This window comes from Meles meles, chromosome 5 (assembly GCF_922984935.1).
Source record: "Meles meles chromosome 5, mMelMel3.1 paternal haplotype, whole genome shotgun sequence".
NCBI classification, from domain to species: Eukaryota; Metazoa; Chordata; class Mammalia; order Carnivora; family Mustelidae; genus Meles; species Meles meles.
In genome coordinates, this window is record NC_060070.1 from 155,118,072 (window position 1) to 155,141,282 (window position 23,211).

Below are 23,211 nucleotides of genomic sequence, written 5' to 3' on the forward strand. Positions count from 1 at the left end.
CTTACATGGCAAAATTTAACAAGACAGGAAACAACAAATGTTGGTGAGGATGTGGAGAAGGGGAACCCTCTTACACTGTTGGTGGGAATGTGAGCTGGTACAGACACTCTGGAAAACAGTATGGAGGTTCCTCAGGATGTTAAAAATAGAGCTACCCTATGACCCAGAATTGCACCACTAGGTATTTGCCCTAAAGATACAAATGTACTGATTTGAAAGGGCACCTGCACCCCAATGTTCATAGCAGCAATGTCCACAATAGCCAAATTGTGGAAGGCGCTGAGATGCCCTTCAACAGATGAATGGATAAAGAAGATGTGGTTCATATATACAATGGATATTCCTCAGCCATCAGAAAGGATGAATAGTTGTCATTTACACTGAAGTGGATGGAACTGGAAGGTTATTATGCTGAGTTGAATAAGTCAAGCAGAGAAAGACAACTGTATGTTTTCACTCATATGTGGAACAGAAAGAATAGAATGGAGGACCATGGGGGAAGGGAGGGAAAACTGAATGGGAAGCCATCAGAGAGGGAGAAAAGCCATGAGAGACTCTTAACCCCTAGGAAACAAAGAGTTGTTGGAGGGGAGGTGGTGGAGGGATGAGGCAGCTGGGTGATGGGCAATAAGGAGGGCACATGTTGTGATGAGTACTGGGTATTATATGCAACTAACGAAAGAGTGAACCCTACATCAGAAACTAATGATGTACTACTGTATGTTAGCTAACTGAACATAATAATAATAATAAAATGAAATAAAACTTAGCTGGGAGTAAAACTGAATATGATTTTATTAAACTTTTTTTGTTTAATATTTACCCTGGCTATGTTTAGAAAGCTGATTGCCTTTGGAAGGCTGAGATATTTGTCATAAATTCTGTGGTTTAGTCCTGCTTATTAGTATCTGTATACCCCAAATAATACTTACCATCCATAGTACCAGTGTATAGTAATTTATAAGTTCATTGATAGGCCATTGAACATAGTCTGGTTTTCTGTGAGTATGGATAGGTTAAGGATAATAAAATAAGACATAAGCAAGGGCGTGAAGTGTCTTTTGGAATTTCCAACATTTCCTGTTAAGGGTCCTGAACTTTTTTACCCATCCTGAAGATGGATTACCACCTCTTTCACTACTTCCTTCATTAAAGATAGTAGAAGGGAAGTAGGGTCCTGATGGTGATGTTTGGTTGATTTGTGGTCCTTAATTCTACCTACTGAGTCCCAGAACTTTTGCCTCCAGATAATATCATTATTTTCATTAATTAACATGTTTGATTGAGGTGAATCCCTTAGAAGTCTTTGTATTTATCCGTTGCAGAACCAGAATTTGTCTGCCCATCAATTTCATTTTCTACTTCATATATAAGTATTGCCATTTTGCCTTTCACTTTAACATGGTTTCTCTTTTTGTTTTGTTTTGGCTTGATTTTTCATTTTATAATTCCAGGCTATCATGTAAATACCAATATTGATGAAGAAATGAAATTCCTTTGTAATATAAAAGCGTAAGCCCTATTTTCTCTTCTTTTGAGTGGTTTATTGTTATTTAAAATGTTAAGAGGGTGAAAAGAAGTCCCCTCTGCTGACAGTGATGGCAAAACTCTCCACTGGTCCCTCCTTGTGGACATCAAGAGGGAGACATACCAGAAAGGAGTGGGCCGTTGGGTCCCTGCTCTTATGGAGGGTTGCTAATGCTTACCAGCAGGCACTTTTCTAGGCACATGGATATGAGATGTGCTGGAACTGGCTCATAACAGCTCCTGACTGTTAAATTTTGGGGACTTCTATGAGAGAGAGTTAAACCATTGGTAGCTTGGACTAGCCATTGTGGGAATATTATGCCATAGAAATTGGCCAGCCATTCAATGGGGGGCTGTATTTGCCCCAGCTAAGCTGGTTGCCAAATACCAGCACACCTCTTATCACCCACACAGTGACTCTGGGTGCCCTCTTCCTTTGATGTAGAGTATGAAGCAGAGACAGATGAGATCCCTTGCCTCAGTCTGATCAGTGAGCACGAGAGCTGACATCTGAACCTAAGTGGGCTGGCTGCAGGGGCTGCGTGTCAACCTCAGCCCACCATGTCCCTGCCGAAGGGGAGGTCCCAGAAGTCCGATGCCCCTGCTTATGAACAGCCTTTTCCCTTGGCTGGGGAGAAGGTAGGCTGTTTCAGGGGCACAGGAGGTAAAAGTGTTGATCTAGTGCTGGGGGATGGATTGCATGACTCCCATCCCATGGGGGAAAGAGCTCATTAATTTTATTAAGACCCTAGGGTCCCATAGTCCAAAGACAATTAGCTCCAGAGGCAGGGGACTATCTAGAGGAAGTGTGACAGCATTTATTATCCCCGTGGAGGGTAAAGAGGTCCCCCACTGCTTTTTTCTGTCAGGAAGAACAAGGAGGTCTCCACCCTCCCACTCCTCCAGGCTTCTAGATATTCCTCTAAGCCTCTAATCCAACTATGTAGGATCCTACTTTTTAAAGTGCTCAACTTCCTTCTGTCCCATCGACTTCTTTCTGAGTTGGACTGATTGCAGCAGCACAGAACTACAAAACCCTAGGGCTGGAACAGTCTAAGGATCATACAGCATAGCTGAGTCATGAACATGCCTGTCCTTCTTCGCAGTAGGGGATCATGGGATCAGCTGATCAGTGGCACCCTGGCACAAATCACAGTGGCTCTGCGAGGTCTGTGGACCTACCTAGTAGTCATTTTTTTAAACATTTTATTTATTTATTTGAGAGAGAGAGCATGAGAGAGGAGGAGGTCAGAGGGAGAAGTAGACTCTCCATGGAGCTGGGAGCCCGAAATGGGACTCAATCCCAGGACCCCAGGATCATGACCTGAGCTGAAGGCATCACCCAACCAACTGAGCCACCCAGGTGCCCCTTAGTAGTAATTCTTATAGTTCCTAAATGTATAGTTGGAACACCTGGTATTTGGTAGAATCACCACATTTGTTCTTGGACCAGTGGAGTAAGTGATATGGTAGGAGGGGTCTGAGTGGGAGCCCCAAATCTGTACCCCCTTCTCCACAAAGACACTAAGTCTAGAGCAATATCACAGTCCAAAGGAAATGGTGGAGGTTGATGCCTCTTTAATGGATGTAGGAGGTGGTTGTTCCTATCATGTCTCCTTCATTGATCACTCTGGCCCCTACAAATACCGGACGAGATCCTGGAAGGTGACGGTAGGCCACGAGGAACTCAACCAGGTGGTTGTCCTAACAGTAGCTGTCATGCCTAATTAACACAGTTTGGGGCTCTGACATGTGGCTCTTGGTTACTGATGAATGTGTTTTTAAATACTGTCAGGATGGAGGATGAAGAGCAGTTTGCCTCTACATGACATGTGTACAACTATACATTTATGTTACTGTATCAACTCTGGCATCGTAATGTGGCACAAAGGGACGTGGACAGCATGTGCTGGTACTACAGGCAGAAAAGTATGATTTGTCCTGTTTGCTGATTTCTGTAGTGTGACTGTTTCTTTTTTTTTAATTTTAAAAAAGATTTTTTTCCCCTTTTATTTATTTTTTTAGCGTAACAGTATTCATTGTTTTTGCACAACACCCAGTGCTCCATGCAATACGTGCCCTCCCCATTACCCACCACCTGTTCCCCCAACCTCCCACCCCTGACCCTTCAAAACCCTCAGGTTTAAAAAAGATTTTTATTTATTTATTTATTTGACAGAGAGGGAGAGATCACAAGTAGGCAGAGAGGCTTGCAGAAAGAGAGGGAAAAGCAGGCTCCCCTCTGAGCAGAGAGTCCGATGTGGGTCTCGATCCCAGGGTCCTGGGATCATGACCTGAGCTGAAGACAAAGGCTTAACGCACTGAGCCACCCAGGCACCCTTGTAGTGTGACTGTTTCTACCACACCTGATTTTAAGCTGCCAGCAAAAGTGTGGCTTTACCGAAAATGCAGATTTGGAGAGCTGTACACAGTAACACACCCCGTGCAGTGTATTATAGTATTTTTTTAATCATACAGACACAATAGATGTCAATAAGCATAGTTTAGCATAAAGTATAGCTCGTCCCGTAAGCAGTCTGAGCTTATCTCTGAAAATAGTTCACTATTCACTTGACCCAGAAAACCCTACAAATCATGCAAACCAAGAAGTTCGAATCTTTGTGTTCACTTTAAGAACACACTGAAACTGCCCAGGCCATCAGAAATATGTGTATCTGGAAAGCCACCAAGTATCGGGAGGATGTCACTGCAGAAGCAGCGTGCGCAGCTCCCTGGGTACAAGGGTGGCGTTGGGAGGTGTGCCCAGGCCAAACAGAGGGGTGGACACAGGGCCGGTGGGCCAAAAAGTGCAGAATTTTACTGCACACGTTTAAAAATGCAGAGAGGAATGCTGAGCTTAAGAGTTCAGTAGATTCCATGGTCCCTGGGCACATCCAGGTGAACAAACCCCCAAGATGTGACACAGAAGTTGCTGGGTTCATGGTCAGAGTCAAGCACACGTGAGCTCTCCCTGCCACACTGAGATGATCCTTACTGAGAAAGAGCAGATTGCTCCTGAAGCAGAAGAGGAGGCTGCCCAGAAGAAACGGGAGAAGCAAAATGTATGGCCTGGGAGTAAATTCTGCATAAAATAAATACAAGTAAAAGCAAAAATTCACAGAGTATAGTAAAATAACTAGGAAATGATCACTTTAAAATATTACCTCTGCTTCTAATATAACTTATAAGTTTATAATGACTTGTTTTTAATAGTGGCTGTTTTAGCAACCAGTTTGCAGAATGCCTGAAAATCTAACTGCTCTCATGAGAAAATACGAGGCAGCTCGGGCGGCCTCTGGATATGGGCCTTCCGGACACGCCACAAAACCTCACTTGGTTCCACCATATGGATGATACATAATTACACAAGCAGGATGAGCCAGGATTGGTGAATATGTTGGTGGTATTGGTAAGGCAGTGTGCTTCTGAGATGGGGAGAGAAACCCGGTTATGTTTCAAGGCCGTCCACATCCCTGAAGTTTCTAGAGGGCCAGTGGTCTGGAGCATGCCAGGTCGTTGCTCTAAAGTAAAGAACAGATTATTCCTTGTCATATTTAAGACAGTTAATGGTAACACCACTCATGCCTGGACACCATCCTTCTATTCCAGAGGCAGCATGTTTGCGTTCACGAGACTATCTCCTGTGACTGACTGGAGCCCAGAACAGAACGGGGCTCTGGAGTAGCTCCACCGCAGCCAAGAGACACCCAGGCTGTAGAGGTCGCCGAGGTGGAACAAGATGCAGAGTGGTGTTCCTGCTGGTAAGGCCCCAACAGAGAGGCACAGCACACACCCCAGGTTCCTGATCAAGCCGTGCTGTCTACTGCAAAGAGGTGTGTCCTATGAGGGGATAGCTCCTGGCCCACTACTGGGCTTCAGTAGAGACAGGGCTCCTGACATGGGACAGTGAATATCCATGGGGGCGTTGGGAACTGCCCACGAGGAGCTGGGTTCTAGCAAACCAATCAAGGGATAAGGTCAGGAGTTACAGCTTTAATTACCACTGGACAGAAATACCATGTCCCAGATCAAAAATGAGCAGAGCCGAGTGCTGCACAAGGCCTGTGAGCAGATGGTTCAGATCTCCTCGCCCTCCACATTCTTACTTCTACCCCTCCCTTTACTCACACCGGTGGCTGCCCTGGGGGTGTTCCAAGTTGCCTACTGCTGCGTAACCAACTGCCCCCAAAATTGGTGACTTAAGCCAACAACTATTGAATGGTATCTCGTAATGCAGTGAGCCAGACACGGGGAATGTTTGGCTGGTGTTTCTTTTGTTCCGTGTGGCATCGGCTGGGGTCACTTGGAGGGGTTCGGCCAGGAAATGGACTGCTCCAGAGTCAGACAGCTTTACTCCTATGATTAGGACCTTGGTTTGTTCAACCGTAAGTCTTGGTTCTTCTGGATTCCATCCCACCCACCTGTTCTCTCAGGACCTCTCCACCGTGGTCCCTCAGACATGTTAGTCAAACCTCTTTTTCTAAAATGTTTTTAAAATTTAAATTCAATTAATTAACATAAAATGTATTATAGGCTTCAGAGGCACATGCCTGTGACTCATCAGTCTTTTTTTTTTAAAAGAGTTTATTTATTTATTTATTCGACAGAGAGAGACACATCGAGAGAGGGAACACAAGCAGGGGGAGAGGGAGAGGGAGAAGCAGGCTTCCCGCTGAGCAGGGTGCCCAGTGTGGGGCTTGATCCCAGGACCCTGGGATCATAACCCGGGCTGAAGACAGACACTTAATGACTGAGCCACCAAGGTGCCCCTCATCAGTCTTATGTAATACCCAGTGCTCATCACATCAGATGCCCTCCTTAATGCCCATCACCCAGTTACTCCATCCCTCTACCTCCCTGCCCTCCAGCAACCCTCAGATTGTCCTACAATTAAGAGTCTCCTACAGTTTGTTTCTCTGTAGTTTCATCTTGTTTTATTTTTCCTTCCCTTCCCCTCTGATCTTCTGTTGTGTTTCTTAAATTCCACATATCACTGAGATCATATGATAATGTCTTTCTCTGATTGACGTACTTTATTTGGCATCTTACCCCCTAGTTCTATCCATGTCATTGCAAATGGCAAGATTTCATTTTTTGGATGACTGAATAGTATTCCATAGCATGTGTGTACCACACCTTCTTTATCCATTCATCTGTTGGTGGACATCTAGGTTCTTTAAATAGTTTGGCTATTGTGGACATTGCTGCTATGAACATTGGGGTGCAGGTGCTCCTTTGGATCCCTACATTTATATCTTTGGGGTAAATACCCAGTAGTGCAATACCTGGGTCATAGAATGGCTCTATTTTCAACTTCTTGAGGAATCTCCATGCTGTTTTCCAGAGTAGCTGCACCAGCTTGCATTCCCACCAACAGTGTGGGAGGGTTCTCCTTTTTCTCCATCCTTGCCAACATCTGTCATTTCCTGACTTGTTCATGTTAGCCATTCTGACTGGGGTGAAGTGGGATTGCATTGTGATTTTGATTTGTTTTTCCCTGATGCCAAATGAAGTTCATGATTTTTTCATGTCTGTTGGCCATTTGGATGTCTTTTTTGGAGAAATGTTTGTTCATGCCTTCTGCCCATTTTGTGACTGGATCATTTACTCTTTGGGCGTTGAGTTTGCGTTCTTTTAAAATTTTGAATATCAGCCCTTTATCTGATATGTCATTTGCAAATATTTTCTCCCTTTCCTTAGGTTGCCTTTTGGTTTTGACAACTGTTTTCTTTGCTGTGCAGACGCTTTTTATTTTGAGGAAGTCCCCATAGTTCATTTTTGCTTTTGTTTCCCTTGCCTTTGGAGACATGTCCAGCAAGAAATTGCTGTGGCCAACGTTGAAGAGGTTGCTGCCTGAGTTCTCCTCTAGGATTTTCATGGAGTTTTGTCTCACATTGAGGTCTTTCATCTATTTTGAGTCTATTTTTGTGTGTGGTGTAAGGAAATGGTCCAGTTTCATTCTTCTGCATGTGGCTGTCCAATTTTTCCCAAAACCACATATCGAAGAGGCTATCTTTTTTCCATTGGATCTTCTTTCCTGTTTTGTTGAAGATTAGTTGATCATCCCCTTCTGGGGTTTCTATTCTGTCCATTGATCTATATTTTTTGTGTCCGTACCACACCGTCTTGATGATGACAGCTTTGTAACAGAGCTTAAAGTCCAGAATTGTCATGCCACCAGCTCAGATTTTCTTTTTCAACATTTCTTTGACTATTTGGGGTCTTTTCTGGTTCCATACAGGTTTTCAGATTGTTTGTTCCAGCCCTGTGAAAAATGTCGATGGTATTTTGATAGGGATTATACTGAATGTGTACATTGCTCTGAGTAGCATAGACATTTTATCAGTATTTGTTCTTCCAATCCATGGGCATGGAATGTTTTTCCATTTCCCTGTGTCTACCTCAATTTATTTCATGAGTGTTCTGTAGTTTTTTGAGTACAAATCCTTTGCCTCTTTGGTTAGGTATATTCCAAAGTATCTTATGGCTTGGGTGCAATTGTAAATGAGATTGTCTCCTTAATTTCTTTTCTTGTGTCTCATTGTTAGTGTATAGAAATGCAGCTGATTTCTGTGTATTGATTTTATATCCTGCCACTTTGCCGAATTGCTGTATGAATTCTAGTAACTTGGGGGTAGTGCTTTTGGGTTTTCCACACAGAGTATCATGTCATCTGCAAAGAGAGAGTTTGACTTCATCTTTGCTGATTCAGATGCCTTTTATTTCTTTTTGCTGTCTGATTGGTGAGTCTAGGACTTTTAGTACTACGTTGAATAGCAGTGATGATAGGGGACATCCCTGCCATGTTCCTGACCTTAAGGGAAAAGCTCTCATTCTTTTCCTGTTGAGAATGATATTCACTGTGGGCTTTTAATGGATGCCTTTTGTGATACTGAGGTATGTTCCCTCTATCCCTACACTGTGAAGGGTTTTAGTCAGGAAAGAATGCTCTATTTGATCAAATGCTTTTTCTGCATCCATTGAAAGGGTCATATGGTTCTTGTCCTTTCTTTTATACATGTATTGTGTCACCCTGATTAATTTTCAGATCTTGAGCCAGCCTTGGAGCCCAGGCATGAATCCCATTTCGCCATGGTGAATAATACTTTTTGTGTACTGTTGGATTCTTTTGGCTAGTATTTTGGTGAGAATATTTGCATCCATGTTCACCAGGGATATTGGGCTGTAATTCTCCTTTGCGGTGGGGTCTTTGTCTGGTTTTGGGGACAAGGTAGTGCTGGCCTCATAGAATGAGTTTGGAAATTTTCCTTCCATTTCTATTTTTTTCAACAGCTTCAAAAGAGTAGGTATTATTTCTTCTTTAAATGTTTGGTAGAATTCCTCTGGGAAGCCATCTCACCCTGGACTCATGTGTTGGGAGATCTTTGATGACTGTTTCAATTTCCTTGCTGGTTATGGGTCTGTTCAAGTTTTTTATTTCTTCCAGTTTCAGTCTCGTTGTTTATACATGTCTAGGAATGCATTCGTTTCTTCCTGGTGCCTATATTTTTGTGGGTGGCATATATTAGCTCCTCATGTCTTATTATACTTGTCTGTATTTCCTTGGTGTTGGTCATGATCTCTCCCCTTTCCTTCATGGTTTTATTAATTTGTGTCCTTTACTTTTTGGATAAACCTGGCCAGAGGCTTTTCAATCTTATCAATTCTTTCAGAGAACCACCTTCTCATTTTGTTGATCTGGTCCCCTGTATTTCTGGTCTCTATTTCATTGATTTCTGTTTCAATCTTTATTATTTCTCATCTCCTGTTGGGTATAGGCTTCATTTGCTGTTCTTTCACCAGATCATTTAGGTGTAAGGTTAGCTTGTGTATTTGGGATTTTTCTAATTTTTTTTGAGAGTTTTGTAATGCTACATACTTCCCTCTTAGGACCACCTTTGCTGTTTTGAACTAATGCATTTTCATTCTCATTGGTTTCAGTGAATTGTTTAAGTTCCTTAATTTCCTGGTTGACCCCTTCATTCTTTTGCAGGATGCTCTTCAACCTCCAAGTGTTTGTGTTCCTTTCAAATTTCCTCTTGTGATTGAGTTCCAGTTTCAAGGCATTGTGGTGTGAAAATATGCATGGGACAATCTCAGTCTTTTCGTACTGGTTGTGACCTGATTTGTGACCCGGTATGGCATCTATTTTGGAGAATGTCTGATGTGCACTCGAGAAGAATGAGTTTTCTGTTGTTTTAGGATGGAATATTCTGTGTATATCTAGAAAGTGTATCTGGTCCAATGGGTCATTCAAAGCTCTTGTTTCTTTTTGATCTTCTATCTCATGATCTATCTATTGCTGTGAGTGGAATGCTGAGGTCTCCTTGTATTAATGTATTATTATCATCATGTTACTTGTTATCAACATGTATTAGTTGTTTTATATAATTGGCTGCTCCCTCTTTGGGGGCATAGATATTTACAATTGTTAGGTCTTCTTGTTGGGTAGACCGTTTAAGCATAATATAGTGTCTCTCTACATCTCTTACGACAGTATTTGGTTTAAAATATAATTTATCTGATATGAGGTTAGCTATCCCAGCTTTCTTTTGAGGTCCATTGTGTGGTAAATGGTTCTCCATCCCCTCACTTTCCATCTGGAGGGTCTTTAGTTTCAAAATGCATCTGTTATAGACAGCATGTGGATGGATCTTGCTCTTTTATCCAATCTGATACCCTGTGTTTTTTGATTGGAGTATTTAGCCCATTTACATTCAGTGTGACTATTGAAAGATACGAATTTACTGGCATTGTGTTTCCTGTAAGGTCCTTGTTTCTGTAGATTATCTGTTTCTTTCTGGTCTCTGTGACTCTTGGGGTCTCTCTTCATTTACAGAATCCCCCTTAATATTTCTTGAAGGACTGGCTCGGTGTTCCGATATTTCTTCAGTTTCTGTCTGTTCTGGAAGCTCTTTATCTCTCCTCCATTCTGAATGGGAACCCTGCTGGCAAACATATTCTTGGCTGCACATTATTTTCATTCAGTACCCTGAATATGTCTTGCCAGCCCTTTCTGGCTTGCCTGGTTTCTGTGGACAGGCCTGATAGTATTCTGATGTTCCTCTCTCCATATGTAAGAAATCTCTCCCTAGTTGTTCTCAGGATAACTTATTTTTCTCTAATATTTCCAAGCTTTCCTATTACATGTCAGGGTGTTGATCTATTTTTATTGATTTTGGGAGGGGTCTTCTCTGCCACTTGGACATGAATGCTTGTTTCCTTCCCCAGATTATGGAAATTCTCAGCCATGCTCTGCTCCAATGTACCTTCAAGCCCTCTCTCTCTCTCCACCCTCTCTGGGATCCCATTAATTCTGACGTTGGTTCCTTACAAGGCATCGTTAAATTCTCAAAGCATTTCTTTATGGGCTATTAGTTGTCTTTCTCTCTTTTCCTCCTCTTTCTTCCTTCCAGTCAGCCTGTCCTCTAGTGTCGCGGCCGGCGCAACAACACAGCCAGGGACGAGAGGGTAAGAGGATGGTGAAAAGAGGTTAAAGAGACAAAGAGATGGGGGCAGGAGGGACACAGAGGAGGATGTCCAAAAGTGCCAAGTTTATTTAAGATTGTAAAGCCATTATATAGTGTACAGAAACAATCACAAGGAAGTTTCTTACTTGACTGATTGTAAAGGAAATTACTACATGTACATGCTAGCCCTCCAAGCCTCCCCTTGTCCTGTTTCAAATGTCCTAGCAACAAACCCTCTGATGCCAGTGATCTTTGTCTTTAAGTAATCTATTAACCAGGTACACTATCTTCCAAGTAACTCATGATCATACAATGGTATGATTTATGGTCCATGCAAGAACAGTACAAACCCACAATAGCTTAGTAGCCTAGCTAAAGACATGCAGGCAGTCATGTCGGCAAGTCTTGGAATCCATAGCTCAGGCCCCTTCTCAAGTGTCCTCTACTTTTATACCCACAAGGTTATTAACCCTTGAGCTTCAAGGAGGCACCAGTTAGGGCCTGGTTTGGTCTCCTGACTCCAGCTCAGTCCATGGCTGCCTACACTCTAGATCACTTATTCTCTCTTCTGCCTCACTGAGCCTAGCTGTTATAGCATCCGATTTAGACTGCATCTCATTCATATTATTTTAAATTTCAACATGATTCAGTCTCATTTCTACCCTTAGACATTCTGTACTGTCATTTACGCATTTCTCAAGCCTATCTATTAACTTGATAATTACTACTGAATTCCATCTCTGATATCTTACCTATATCCATAACGATTAGCTCTGTATCAGGGAATACTGCCTCTAATTCCTTCTTTTGTTGTGAATTCCATCTACTAGTCATTTTGCCCAGAGAAGGATGGGTGAGCGAATGAGCAGAGTCCAAAATATCAACCATGACCCTAGCAAAATATATCCTAGAAAAATCTGAAGCCACAACAGAAAAGCAAACACTACCAAAATGAAACAAAACCTAAGAAAAAGCTGGGGAGAGAGTATAATCTTGCAGTGTGGACAAATCAGGGTGACCCACTTGTTCCTGATTGAATTTTGGTCTCTGTTAGAAGATACCACCTCCCCAAAGTGCAAATAACACAAAGAATATATATATATATATTATATAATTGAATGGAGGGAACAAAGGACTAAAATGAAGCATATACCTATAAGATGTAGATGCAAAAATTAAAAGTTAAAACTGACTTAAAAACGCAAGTTGGTAAAATAAGTATCTAGTTGAACGTAAGTTGGTAAAATAAGTATCTAGTTGAAATGGGAAAAGGTAAAAAAAAGAAATGGAAAACTTTCGACTGAAACTTGAATGAGTTGTGAGAAAACGCCTGGAGCTCAGTGTACTAGTTTCCCCTGGTGCTGGAGATTTACAGTCCTGTGGATCCATGAAGTCATCGCCCCTGTTCTTCCAGCCTGTCTTCTGGGGGAGGGGTATGCTGTGCTGCTTCTCAGAGGTCTTTGCATCGATGGATTTGCCCCGCCCCTTGTCAAGGGGCTGGGCTCAGTGTAAGTTGGTTGTCTGTGTGGTTTTTGTTCCCTGGAGGCTTCCTGTCCCACGTCAGAGGGACAGAGCAACAACGGCTGTGCCTGGATTTCTGGCCTAGAACTGATAGATTGTGCCCCCCCCCCCTTCCATCAACCCTCTGGGACAAAGAGTCTTCGCTTTCGTCGGTGCCAGATTTCATAGACTTGTGGCGCACGCCCACTGCAGTCCCCTGGGGGGAGTCCAGGGACCCGCGAGCGCCACTGCCCTTTGTGGACTTGGGTCTGCTAGCTATTGCCAGCTACTCGTACACCCTGCTCTGCTGCTCCTGGGTCACTGCTGGGTGCTGTCCTACTGTCCTTTCCAGGGCCACCCCCACCCTGAGAGCTGTTGCCGCTCATGGGCACAGCTGTTTGACCGTCCCAGGGGATGGTAAATGGCCTGCAACTTCCAGTCCTTTTCAGGGTGCTCAGGGGAAGAGTGGTCACCCGACTGGTCCAGCTCACAGTTCATGGTGAGCCAAGCTGAGAGTCCCTCTTGGCCTTGCTGACTGTAACCAGTTTCCCTGCTCCACTGCTTGGCGACTCTACCGGCTCAGGCACCCCCATTCCGTCTGTGTCTCCTGGGATCCTGAAACCACAATACCTCACCTAGAATTCTGCCCCTTTCATCCCCTGAGCCTCTTTCAGAGAGGGATGTCTCTCATTGGAGCAGTCTTCTAAGGGTTCTGATTTTGTGCTTCCGATGTTCTGTCACTTTCTGGGAGCCAGCTTATGGAGGCTTCCTCCCCGCTCCGTTTATCTTCTGCTAAGTCCTCGCAGATCAGGACTCTGTGCGTCCTACCTTGCAAAAAGCAGTCACTGTTCTAGTTGTGGAGATCCAGATATATTTCCTTACATCTCAGGCTGAATTCATGGCATGCAGAACGCTTTGATAGATATCCAGGTAAGTTCAAGGAACTGGATGTAATTAGGTCCCCTACTTTTCTGCCATCTTGCCTCGCCTTGAAAAGATAAGTCTTTTTAAAAATTGTCCTGTTACAATCAGATATCAACACACACCAACACCCAAAAGTATTTTCATCTGGACCTCCTTATCTCACATTATACACTCAAAAGGGATCACAGGCCTAACTGCTAAACTCTAAGAACTCTAGAAGAAAATTTAAAATTGGGTATTCAAAAAAATGGGTATTCCCCTCAAATTTCTCTATAGGTACAGTACCTATTTAAAAAGCAGGATTTTTTTTGTTTTTAGAAATTGACAAGCTAATCTTAAAACTTATATGGGAATACAAGGGACTGAGAATAGCTAAAACAGATTTGTTAAAAAAAAAGATGTTGAAATTATATGTTCTGATTTCAAAACTTACTATGACCTTGAGGAACAAAAACAGTGTAGTAGTGATGTAAGGATAGACAAATAGAGCGATGGAACATAATGGAAATATCCATAAATAAAGACATATTTATAAGTACTTCCAAATTGACCTTTGAGAGTGGATGAATATTTTTTCCCAGTCATCAGTAAAGGAAAAGTCACAGTAGGTTTCTGAGTGAGTTTGGTTTACATTTCTGAAGCAATATTCTAGATGTCGAAGCAGTTTTACAAGCACCTTCCTGGGGACCATTAAAGAGACAGCAGAGAGGCCTCTTCTCCAGGAAGGATTCAGCAGGGCAGTGAGCTGCCCAAGACGGCCCATCAGCGAGGGAGTCACACTGGGAGGTCTGTGTGTATCTGAGACGTTTGTTTTACGACCTGGTGAGATCTTCATGACCTTTACCTTGGCTGGTTTTCTGAATTTGTCGAAGGGCAGATGGAGAGTGATCCTTCTGCCTCTGAAAACATTTATTGTGACACAGAGGGGAAAAAAAAGCCGATTGACAGTGTGCTAGGAAGCCGGGTGGAGGTCAGGTCCTGGCGAGAAATCCCAGCTGTGACTGAGTGGGGGACAGCCCTTGCACTGGTCATTGGTGTGGAAGGGAACTATACAGAGGAAGGGAGGAGGGAAGAGAGAGGTCGATGTCTAGGTTTGTCATTCCGAGTCCTTGAAAGGACAGTGTTTCTCAGAATCCGATCCTGGCTGGGCAGGGAATCCCCTGAATCAGTTATTCCTGGGAGAATCTGAGGCTGGCCCTTGAGGTGGCTCCCTGCTGGAGGTCCCCTGTGGCTGAGGCGAGTGTGACGGTGGCACTGTTAACCCTCCCGTCCTGGGCGGGCTGCCATCCTCCCCCAGGCTCTGCCTGCCGCACTCACAGGCTCTTTGCCCGTGGCTGCCCCGTGGTCTAGCACGTCCCCCCACCAGGGAGGCTCCTACCCGCATATGGGCCCAGACTCCCCTTGCTCATTCCTCACAAGGCTCCTTGCAGGCTCTGCTTTCCTCGGTCTGTTGCACCCCTTCCCTGATGTGTGCCCTCCCTGTAACGCAAAGGCGTGCATGTCATCCACTGGGAGGAGAATCAGCAGAAGGACAGCCGTAGAGATTTGCGCCTGAAGACTTGCTCACCTGCTCCTCCCAATGTGACTGTGGGTGAGCTCCGTGCGTGCTGCTCCGCGGGGAAGCGGACACTTACCTCATCAGAAAGCTAGAACAGTGCGTCAGGGGCCATTTATGAACATCTTGTGCAGCTCCTGAAGTCTAGCAAGTACTCGTTAAATGTTATTTTCCAATTTTGTTATTCACTTATTATTATTATTATTAATTTTTAGTTCATTCATGCATTTAGTAAATGCTGAGTATTTAGTGTACCAGCAGCATGCCTGGGAAGTGCTAGAGATCCAAGTTAGTCAAGACACAGTCCTGGACCCCCCGCCCCAGGTCTCCAGTGTTTCATGGGGGCGAATAGACAAACAAGCAGATGATCTTCCTGCTGGAGACACTTGCTGTGAGGGGCTTGGGGAAGGTGAACGATTGGACAGAGGATGGGCACATGATCCAGACTGGGACAGGAGCTGGGGAAGGCTTCCTGGAGGAGGCATTGCTTACATCTTGTATGTGTGTAAATCCCTGACACCGGGTGCAGCTGGCAGGAGAGGCATGCTCTCCCACCTGGTGGCCGGGACCTCGGAACCGTGCACGAAGCTGCTACACTTGCAGGTCTGCAGCTCGGAATGGGCTGCGGGTACAGCTGTGACAGACACCATTCCTGAGAAACGTGGGTCCTGGGCTCTCCGTGCAGGAGCTTCTCTCGAGGTTCCCTGCTCCCCCGAGAAAGGAGATCTCTGCCCCAAGATGCTGTAGGCTGCCCAGGCAGGAAAGGCTAGAAGGGGGAGGAGGAGAAGAATGATTTCATGCTAAGCAGCTTTAGATGTCTCCTCCCTGCTTCCCTCCAGGAAGGAGGCAAAGGGCTAAGAAGGTAATGGGCGCAGATGACATGTGGAAGTGAGGAGCCTGGGCTTGTGAGGTTCCCCTGTCTTCCTGCTGTGGACTTTCTCCCTGCCTCTGTCCACCTGATCTCAACTGTTCTGCTCAGTTACTGGTGATGTTTCAGAATCCGCAGATCCTATTGGACGCTGCATGCGGGGGGGGGGGGGGTGGTGGTGGCGGTGGCCCCAGTTGCAGATCCAAGATCACAGTCTTGGTTTCTGCACAGAGCGGTTGATAGGAGCCCGGAGAGGCCTCTGAAGGGAGCCTGGCAGGACCCACTGTTTCCTGTCTGTTCCATCAGACACTCTTCTACCTGCTTACTCATCCTATGTGTTTGAAGTAGCGTGTACCCCAAAATACATTCAAATACACATTTTCCAAGTTTATGGCTTTCTAATAAGAGCTTCAAATAGGAGACCCTGATTTATATATATATTTTTAAAGATCCCATTCATTTATTTGACAGAGAGAGAAATCAGAAGTAGGCAGAGAGGCAGGCAGAGGGAGAGGGGGAAGCAGGCTCCCCGCCAAGTAGAGAGCCCAATGCAGGCCTGGATCCCGGACCCTGAGATCATGACCTGAGCTGAAGGCAGAGGCTTAACCCACTGAGCCACTCAGGTGCCCATTATGTTGATTTTATTGAAAGCCTGGACTGGTTCTTGGATCCCATTACTCTACCTAGGCACTTCTAGAAACCCACGTTCTCCAGGATGGAAAGTCCTGCAGTTAAATGGGATCATTTGACACCTACCGGTGCTGAAGATACAGCAAATGGCTGCTAAGAACACAGCAAAGAAGATGATAGTGTCATTTTTATGGGATTTTTACTTTGAAAAAATTGGGAGTTCCTGTCATAAAGGCTTTCTTGGAGAATGTGTTTTGTGGCGCTGTCCTGGGAGTTTTGGGGAGGGCAGGGATTCCTCTGGAATGTTAGGTTCAGAGCAGTAAAGTAAATTCTCTGAGGGGACATGGCCTGTGCCCTCCCTCCTTGTCTGATCCAAACCTCCAGAGCCAGGGAGGAAGGAGCAGCGTGGTGTGTGAGATCATAGAGCCCAGGGAGTAGGAGTGTCCAGCAGTAAAGGTGGGGAAACAGAGTCACTGCAGTGTGAGAGCCGATGTGTACTGTTCTGCTTCATGGGAGGTGGGCTTGGCCCTTGATTGTTGGGCCAGGATTGTTCTAAGTACTAGATTTGGGCACAGGAACGGAAGTGTGATAGAGAGCTCAAGACCCAGGGATGTAAGGTCCATTTTATAAACCATGTTCTGAATTCTCACCAATCATGTCATGTTCACTGGAAAACAAACATCTCAGGTGGTGAACAGACTTGTCCAAGTGAAGGGAGCAAGTGGTACCCCAGGACTGAAACTCCCGTCTCCTCTCAGAGTAGGCTGTGTGTCCTGTGTGATCTGGAGGCATGCTTCCCCTCTGCGCAGCTGGTGTGAACAGTCTGGTCACGGTCTCATCATTCCTCATGGACTCCTATGTCTTCTCCTGGGCCTCCCACTCTGCCCAGCGGTTGTGAACAGACTGATCACAGTCTCATCACACCTCATGGACTCCTATGTCTTCTCCTTGGCCTACCACTCTGCCTGGCTGGTATGAACAGTCTGGTCATGGTCTCATCACTCCTCATGGACTCCTACCTCCTCTTCTGGGCCTCCCACTCTGCCCGGCTGGTGTGAACAGTCTGCTCATGGTCACATCATTTCTCATGGACTCTACGTCCTCTCCAGGGCACCCTTGCTCTCAGGAAGTCCCCTGAGTGATGCATGGGGCAGGTTCTCAAAAGAAGCAGGAGAGGACCATCAAGTAGTAAAGGTCTTGAAGTGGGTGAGGGCCCAAGGCTGTGGGCTGGGCAGTCATAAGTCAAGACTGGAAGTGGTGGGTTGTTAGGTGGGGACGTTCTCCACGGAGAAGGACCATCCTATGTTGGAAGAGGAGGGCGGGTGGAATGGAGGAGAGGAATGCTTTGATCAGAGAGTATTCTCTGTGTGTTGACTCTGTCCAAGAGAAAGTGAAAGAAAATTCGTGACATCATGGGAGAACCATAGGGCGTGGGCACAGTAGTTCAGGCAGGGGATTTCCAACTCAGCTCGTACATAAGCTGGAAGCCAGTCCTAGTCCTCAGCCTCCAGTGTCTGCTCTGTTGGCTGTAGACGTGGCATCTGGTACTTCCTGCCTCCATGTAAGCTGGGGTTGAAAAGTGGGGATGGGGAGAGGGAAAGCACCGCCAAGGCTTGGGGAGTGATTTCAGGAGTCCACGAGGGACAGAGCTTGGGGGGGTGGGGCAGAGCGTCTGGGAAGGCATCCTGCAGGGCCCGAGATAGGCTCTGATCTCTATAGAAGCTGAAGGAAGGTTCTAGGAATAGAAGAGGCTCATTTGACTCCTCAGTGCTCTTCTGTGTCAGGCCCAATGGGCCTGTTAGGGGAGGATGGTGGGAAGTGGGAGTGGGCTTTGGGCCCACAGGGCTGGATTTGAACCTATGGAAATGTTGTCTGGAGGCTTTTCTCCTCCTTTTGATTAGGGTCCCTGGGCTCTTCAACACCTTCTCCTCCCAAAAGAGAGGTACACAGAACTCCTTCATTCTAAGGTGTTAATGAGCAGATCTGTGAGCCTATAAGGAGTACGTGCAGTATATTTGGGCTGGCACTGAGGGGCTGCTTAGCACAGAGGGCGTCGGTCCTGTGAGGAAATGTCTGTGACGTCCAGACTAGGACAATGGTTTTGAATGGAGCAGGAAGGAGGTCCTCCCAGGCTTGCCAGCAACAGCACAGAGGTGCACTGGCCAGCTTCAGACTATGGAAGGAAGACATCGATCTGGTCCTACCTTCTGTGAGTGAAGGCTCTGGTCTAGCTACAGGAGACCATATTCTGCAATAGGTAGATAGAAACACACAGGAAGTGCACGGAACGAGTCACACTGAACACCGTGTCACCATAACGTGTGAGTCATCACATGGCCATAGGACAGTCAGAAAGAAACCAGGAGTGCGGAGAGTACATGTCCTGTCCAGTGTTTCCTTCTAAAGTAGTCACGGAGGGCAGTGCGTGAGCCTCCCATGAACTCACGAGGCGATAGTTCTCTTTGGGAGCCGTTTTTGGTGTCCAGTATATAACTGTGGGTGCTTCATAATTGGATTTAGTTTTTGACATTTGACAACCTCTGGATAGGAGGTGTGCAAAATGTGGGAAATCACTGATGACGTTGGGATGAATGAGAGGCAGGGTTGTAAAGGAAAACGATGATTTTCCTGCATTAGAAGCTTGAGATTCCCAAAGAGAAGTTCCCCAAAAAGGAGGGACACAGCCTGTTGTATAGGAGCTGGATGGCGGAGCCGGGCAAGGAGGGGACAGTGGTGTAAGGTGGCAGGCGTTCCAGGCACTTTGATTTGTGGTCTCTTGGCCTTCATTGTCCAGGTGACGGTCTCTTCTGAGGGAAGGACATCAGTGACCTTCACTGCTAACTTGGGTGACAGAGTGAGGAAGATCAACGAACATGTCCGGGCTAAGACCAAGATTCCTGTGCAGGACCAGGTCCTGTTGCTGGGCTCCAAGATGCTTAAGCCCCAGAGGAGGCTGTCATCTTACAGCATTGACAAGGAGACGACCGTCCACCTCACTCTGAAGGTGGTGAAGCCCAGTGAGGACGAGCTGCCCGTGACTCTGGTGCAGGCAGGTGATGGGGGGCAGGGGCACCTCCTCCAGGTGCGAAGGTCCAGCTCCGTGGCCCAGGAGAAACAGATGATCGAGACCAAGACCGCGATCGCGCCTGAGCAACAGATTGTGACTTGCAATGGCAAGAGGCTGGAAGACGGGAAGACCATGGCGGATTACGGCATCAGACGGGGCACTGCCCTCTGGCTGGCAGACTACTGCATTGGTGGGTGAGCCGGCTGCTAGGTCTCACTCCCCCCACACCCTTCGATGATTTCCCCAACTTAACGACCAAGAGAAAGAGGGGAAGTTAGGGGTGAAGTGGGAAGGAAGACTGCAGGGAACTTTCTAACTCCATGATTTTTTGATCGAACACAATTGATTAGGTGTCTGCATTGTGTGCATTACTGAAAATAGAAAATAGTATTTTAAGGCACAGTAGAGATAGCATCGAAGCCAGCTTGTAAATTAATCCTTTCCCTCGTCCCTCTGATTTTTAGAAAAATTCCTATTTCTTCTTCTGTCCAACAGGATAGTAAGATTCACATTAGGATTCATGTTCCCCTAATTTCTGTGTTCCCACCGACCTATTTCCTCTGTAATATCACTCAGTATGTTGAATTAAGTTGAATTTCTGCTTGTAGAGAACAGTGAAATGATTTATATTGAAGTGTGTTAATTCCTCTGATATGATTACAATCTAAGTAATAAAGAATTTAGAAATTCAACTCAACTACCTTCTCTGTCCTTATTGAACATTGTTCAGTAGGAAATGAATCCCGGCCCCGTGTGCCATCTTACTCTCTATGCCCCGCTCCGAATTCAGCTGTTCTTCTTTCTGGAGATGATGGTGGGTGTGGGAAGACACCTCCCTCGGGACTCAGAGATTTTGTTCTCCAGTGGGGGGTCCCTGGGGGAGGTGTGGTTGTGGAGCCGTCTCTGTTCTGCCTGCGTTAGGGTCTAGCAGGTCTACTCTGGGGTGGGGGCTTTTGGTTGGTCTCTGGGTTGACTCCCGAGGCTGTGGCCAGGTCCTGGCTGACAGAGCCTTTCCCTGGCTGCCTCCTGCACCCTCCACCCCATGTCTACTCCTCCCTGGGGAATGTGGGTCTCTTCCTCGCTCACTCACTCCTCTGTCTCACTGTCCCTCTCGTGTCTCATGCCTGGTCAAGAACATATTTTCCACACCATCTAAGACACGTCTAGTCCCTTCTGCTCTTTAAACTTGCTCAAGAACCACCTCGTGCGGAAAAGATCCCGGCTGAACCCCAGCCGCACAAACCCCACTCAGGGGAATTCCTTGATCCGCTTTGGGATCCAGGGCTCTTGGCGGCTCTAGTGACCTGGTTAGGTGGGCATTAGGTTGGACTGACTTCCAGAGAGGAGCACCTGTGGCTCCTTGTTTTGGATGGGTCTCCGGCAGGGTAGTGTCTGGGATTTCTCTGTTAACTCGGGGGACTCCTGAGGCCAGACACTGCGGGCTCTCCACGGTGTGCGCCATCAGACTGGGGGAGAGGGAACGTTAGTTGTCCTGTCGTACAGGATCTTGCCGGCGTATGGACTCTCTGGGCGTTGTCACTGGACCCCTGAGGATGGGGAAGGGCCTCTCGAAGTCATGCCCTCTCTCTCCATCAGCTTAAGAGAGAGCGGGAAGGCCACTTCCCCTCCCTGAACCTGTATGTGCAGCATAGAGGGATTTGCCCTGAAGCAGAGGAGCATTTCCCGCCAGAGGATGGGGCCTCCCCAGCGACCTCGGACTCCCTGAGGACAGGTCTTGCCGCTTCTCACAGGGAAATGGACAGGCTGAGGGCTGGCTGCCTTCCCAGTGGACATTCCCATCCGTGGGCCCGGGGCTCACCCTTTCTTCCGTCCCCCACCCGGCACTCACCATCCAGCCAGCCCTCTCCCCAGACTGCCCAGGAGCTTCCTGGCTGCCCCCTTCACGTCCTTGTTCCTGAGGGTGTAGATGAGCGGGTTGAGGGCCGGTGTGACCACGGTGTAGAAGAGCGAAACGAACTTGCCCCGCCCCTGGTCGTAGCGGCTCGTGGGCTGTAGGTAGGTGTAGATGGCCGAGCCGTAGAAGAGGCAGACGGCGGTCAGGTGGGACCCGCACGTGCCCAGCGCTTTCCTGCGGCCGCCTCGGGAGCGCATACCGCAGATGGCGCGGGCCACGGCGCCATACGAGGCCAGGATGACGGCGGACGGCAGCAGCAGGATGACCACGCGCGCAGCGAACATCCGGCGCTCGGTGGCGTCGCGGCCGCCGCCACACGCCAGCTGCAGCAGCGCGGGGAGCTCGCAGATGAAGTGGTCCAGCCGGTGGGGTGCGCACAGCGGCCGTGCGGCCAGGAGCGCGCTCTGCGCGGCGGAGTTGGCCAGGCCGCCCAGCCAGGAGGCGCAGGCCAGCGCGCGGCACCGGCGCGGGGAGGCGAGGTCGGCGTGGCGCAGCGGGTGGACCACGGCGGCCGCGCGGTCCAGCGCCATCACCGCCAGCAGCAGGCACTCGACGGAGCCCAGCGCCAGCGACGTGCACAGCTGGGCCAGGCAGCCCGCGCGGGGCAGCCACAGCTCCGCGCCGCACAGGCCGGCCAGCAGCGCGGTCGCCACGCTCGTGGTGAAGCCCGCGTCCACCAGCGCCAGGTGGCCCAGGAAGTAGTACATGGGTGTGTGCAGGCGCGGGTCGCGCACGGCCAGCAGCACGAGGGTCGAGTTGCCCGCCAGGGTCAGGAGGTAGCAGAGCAGGACGAGGGCGAAGAGGGCGGGCTGCAGCGCGCGCCAGTTGGAGAAACCCAGCAGGAGGAAGCGCTCCTCGGTGCTGTGGTTGGCCTGTGGGAGGAAACTCGCAGAGTGTTTGGAAGGAGGCTGAGCCAAAGGGTGAGTTTACCCCCTGGGAGCTAAAGAGAGCCCCGCTGCTAAAGAGAGCCCCGCTGCCGGGGACCTGGCCGTGGGGGAGCTGGATGGGAGCGAGGGGCGCGCGGAGCGGGGATCCGATGGGAGCAGCGTAGCGCACCTCTCTCTCCGTTACAGATGGGAGCCCTGGCTTTGGGAAGCTAGCCCTACCTCAGCACAGCTTGGCTGATGAATTATTCAGCAGACTCTCTCGGAGAGAAGGAATTTCCACTTTGTGGAAGAACAGACTTAGACTGGGAGAGGGAAGATTGCCCAAGGTCACAGCTAGTGAGTGGCTCCGTGGGGCTTGGATCGGGCTTGTCTCCTTTCCAAATCAGTGCTTTTTCTGCTCCTCCCTGGCTTCTGACTGCACTCCTCGGGGCCAAAGTAGAAATCTGCTCTTCCTGCCATAGACTATTCCTTCAGATCCTGGAAGACAGAGTCCCCCCTGAGCCTCCCTCCCCTCCTTCCAAAGCGTGTAGTGCCTGCGAGTGAGTGCAGGGCCCTAGGCTTGGTAGAGGCGTCACTTGGGAGATAGAACCCTCTATCCCCGTCTCTGTTTCAGGGATTCTACTTCTGAGAATACAACCACTAGCTGCTGACTACTGAGCGCTACTCTGTGGGGAGTCTGTCTTCTTGGCTGTCACCAGCGTCCATGCCCCTCTGGCTTCTCCCTAGTGTGATGGTCATGATCTGGGGGCCTTGAAACCCAGAGTCCTCTGGCAGAACATGAAGCTAGAAGCCCTGGGTCTCACCAGCATAATTGCCTTGGGCCAGCTGGATTATTTGATATGGAGAAGTCACTGTATTTCCCTCCACC

The 23,211-nt window shown here is 47.6% G+C and overlaps 2 protein-coding genes across 2 annotated transcripts; one reads left to right on the forward strand and one right to left on the reverse strand.

The window, feature by feature from the left end:
- Positions 1-15,519: 15,519 nt before the first annotated feature.
- On the forward strand, positions 15,520-20,204 carry LOC123942287 (ubiquitin D-like). Its single transcript, XM_046006135.1, has 3 exons — positions 15,520-15,604; positions 17,902-18,035; positions 19,269-20,204. Exons 1-3 carry the CDS (start codon positions 15,520-15,522, stop codon positions 19,737-19,739), a joined length of 690 nt encoding a protein of 229 aa, XP_045862091.1. The 3' UTR covers positions 19,740-20,204.
- A 1,182-nt stretch (positions 20,205-21,386) lies between these two features.
- LOC123942288 (putative olfactory receptor 2I1) lies at positions 21,387-23,152 on the reverse strand. The gene is made up of 2 exons (XM_046006136.1): positions 23,147-23,152; positions 21,387-22,364 (listed from the first exon to the last, which is right to left on the reverse strand). The coding sequence occupies exons 1-2, from the start codon at positions 23,150-23,152 to the stop codon at positions 21,387-21,389; spliced, it is 984 nt and encodes a 327-aa protein (XP_045862092.1).
- Between the last annotated feature and the right edge of the window lie 59 nt (positions 23,153-23,211).

What these genes read in the sequence shown, in the direction of transcription:
- LOC123942287 (XM_046006135.1), top strand. Translation starts at nt 15,520, where the DNA reads ATGCTCTCCCACCTGGTGGCCGGGACCTCGGAACCGTGCACGAAGCTG. An exon ending in CAGCTCGGAATGGGCTGCGG is followed by an intron (nt 15,605 to 17,901) that starts GTACAGCTGTGA and finishes GGAGAACCATAG; the next exon opens with GGCGTGGGCACAGTAGTTCA. An exon ending in CTGGTACTTCCTGCCTCCAT is followed by an intron (nt 18,036 to 19,268) that starts GTAAGCTGGGGT and finishes TTCATTGTCCAG; the next exon opens with GTGACGGTCTCTTCTGAGGG.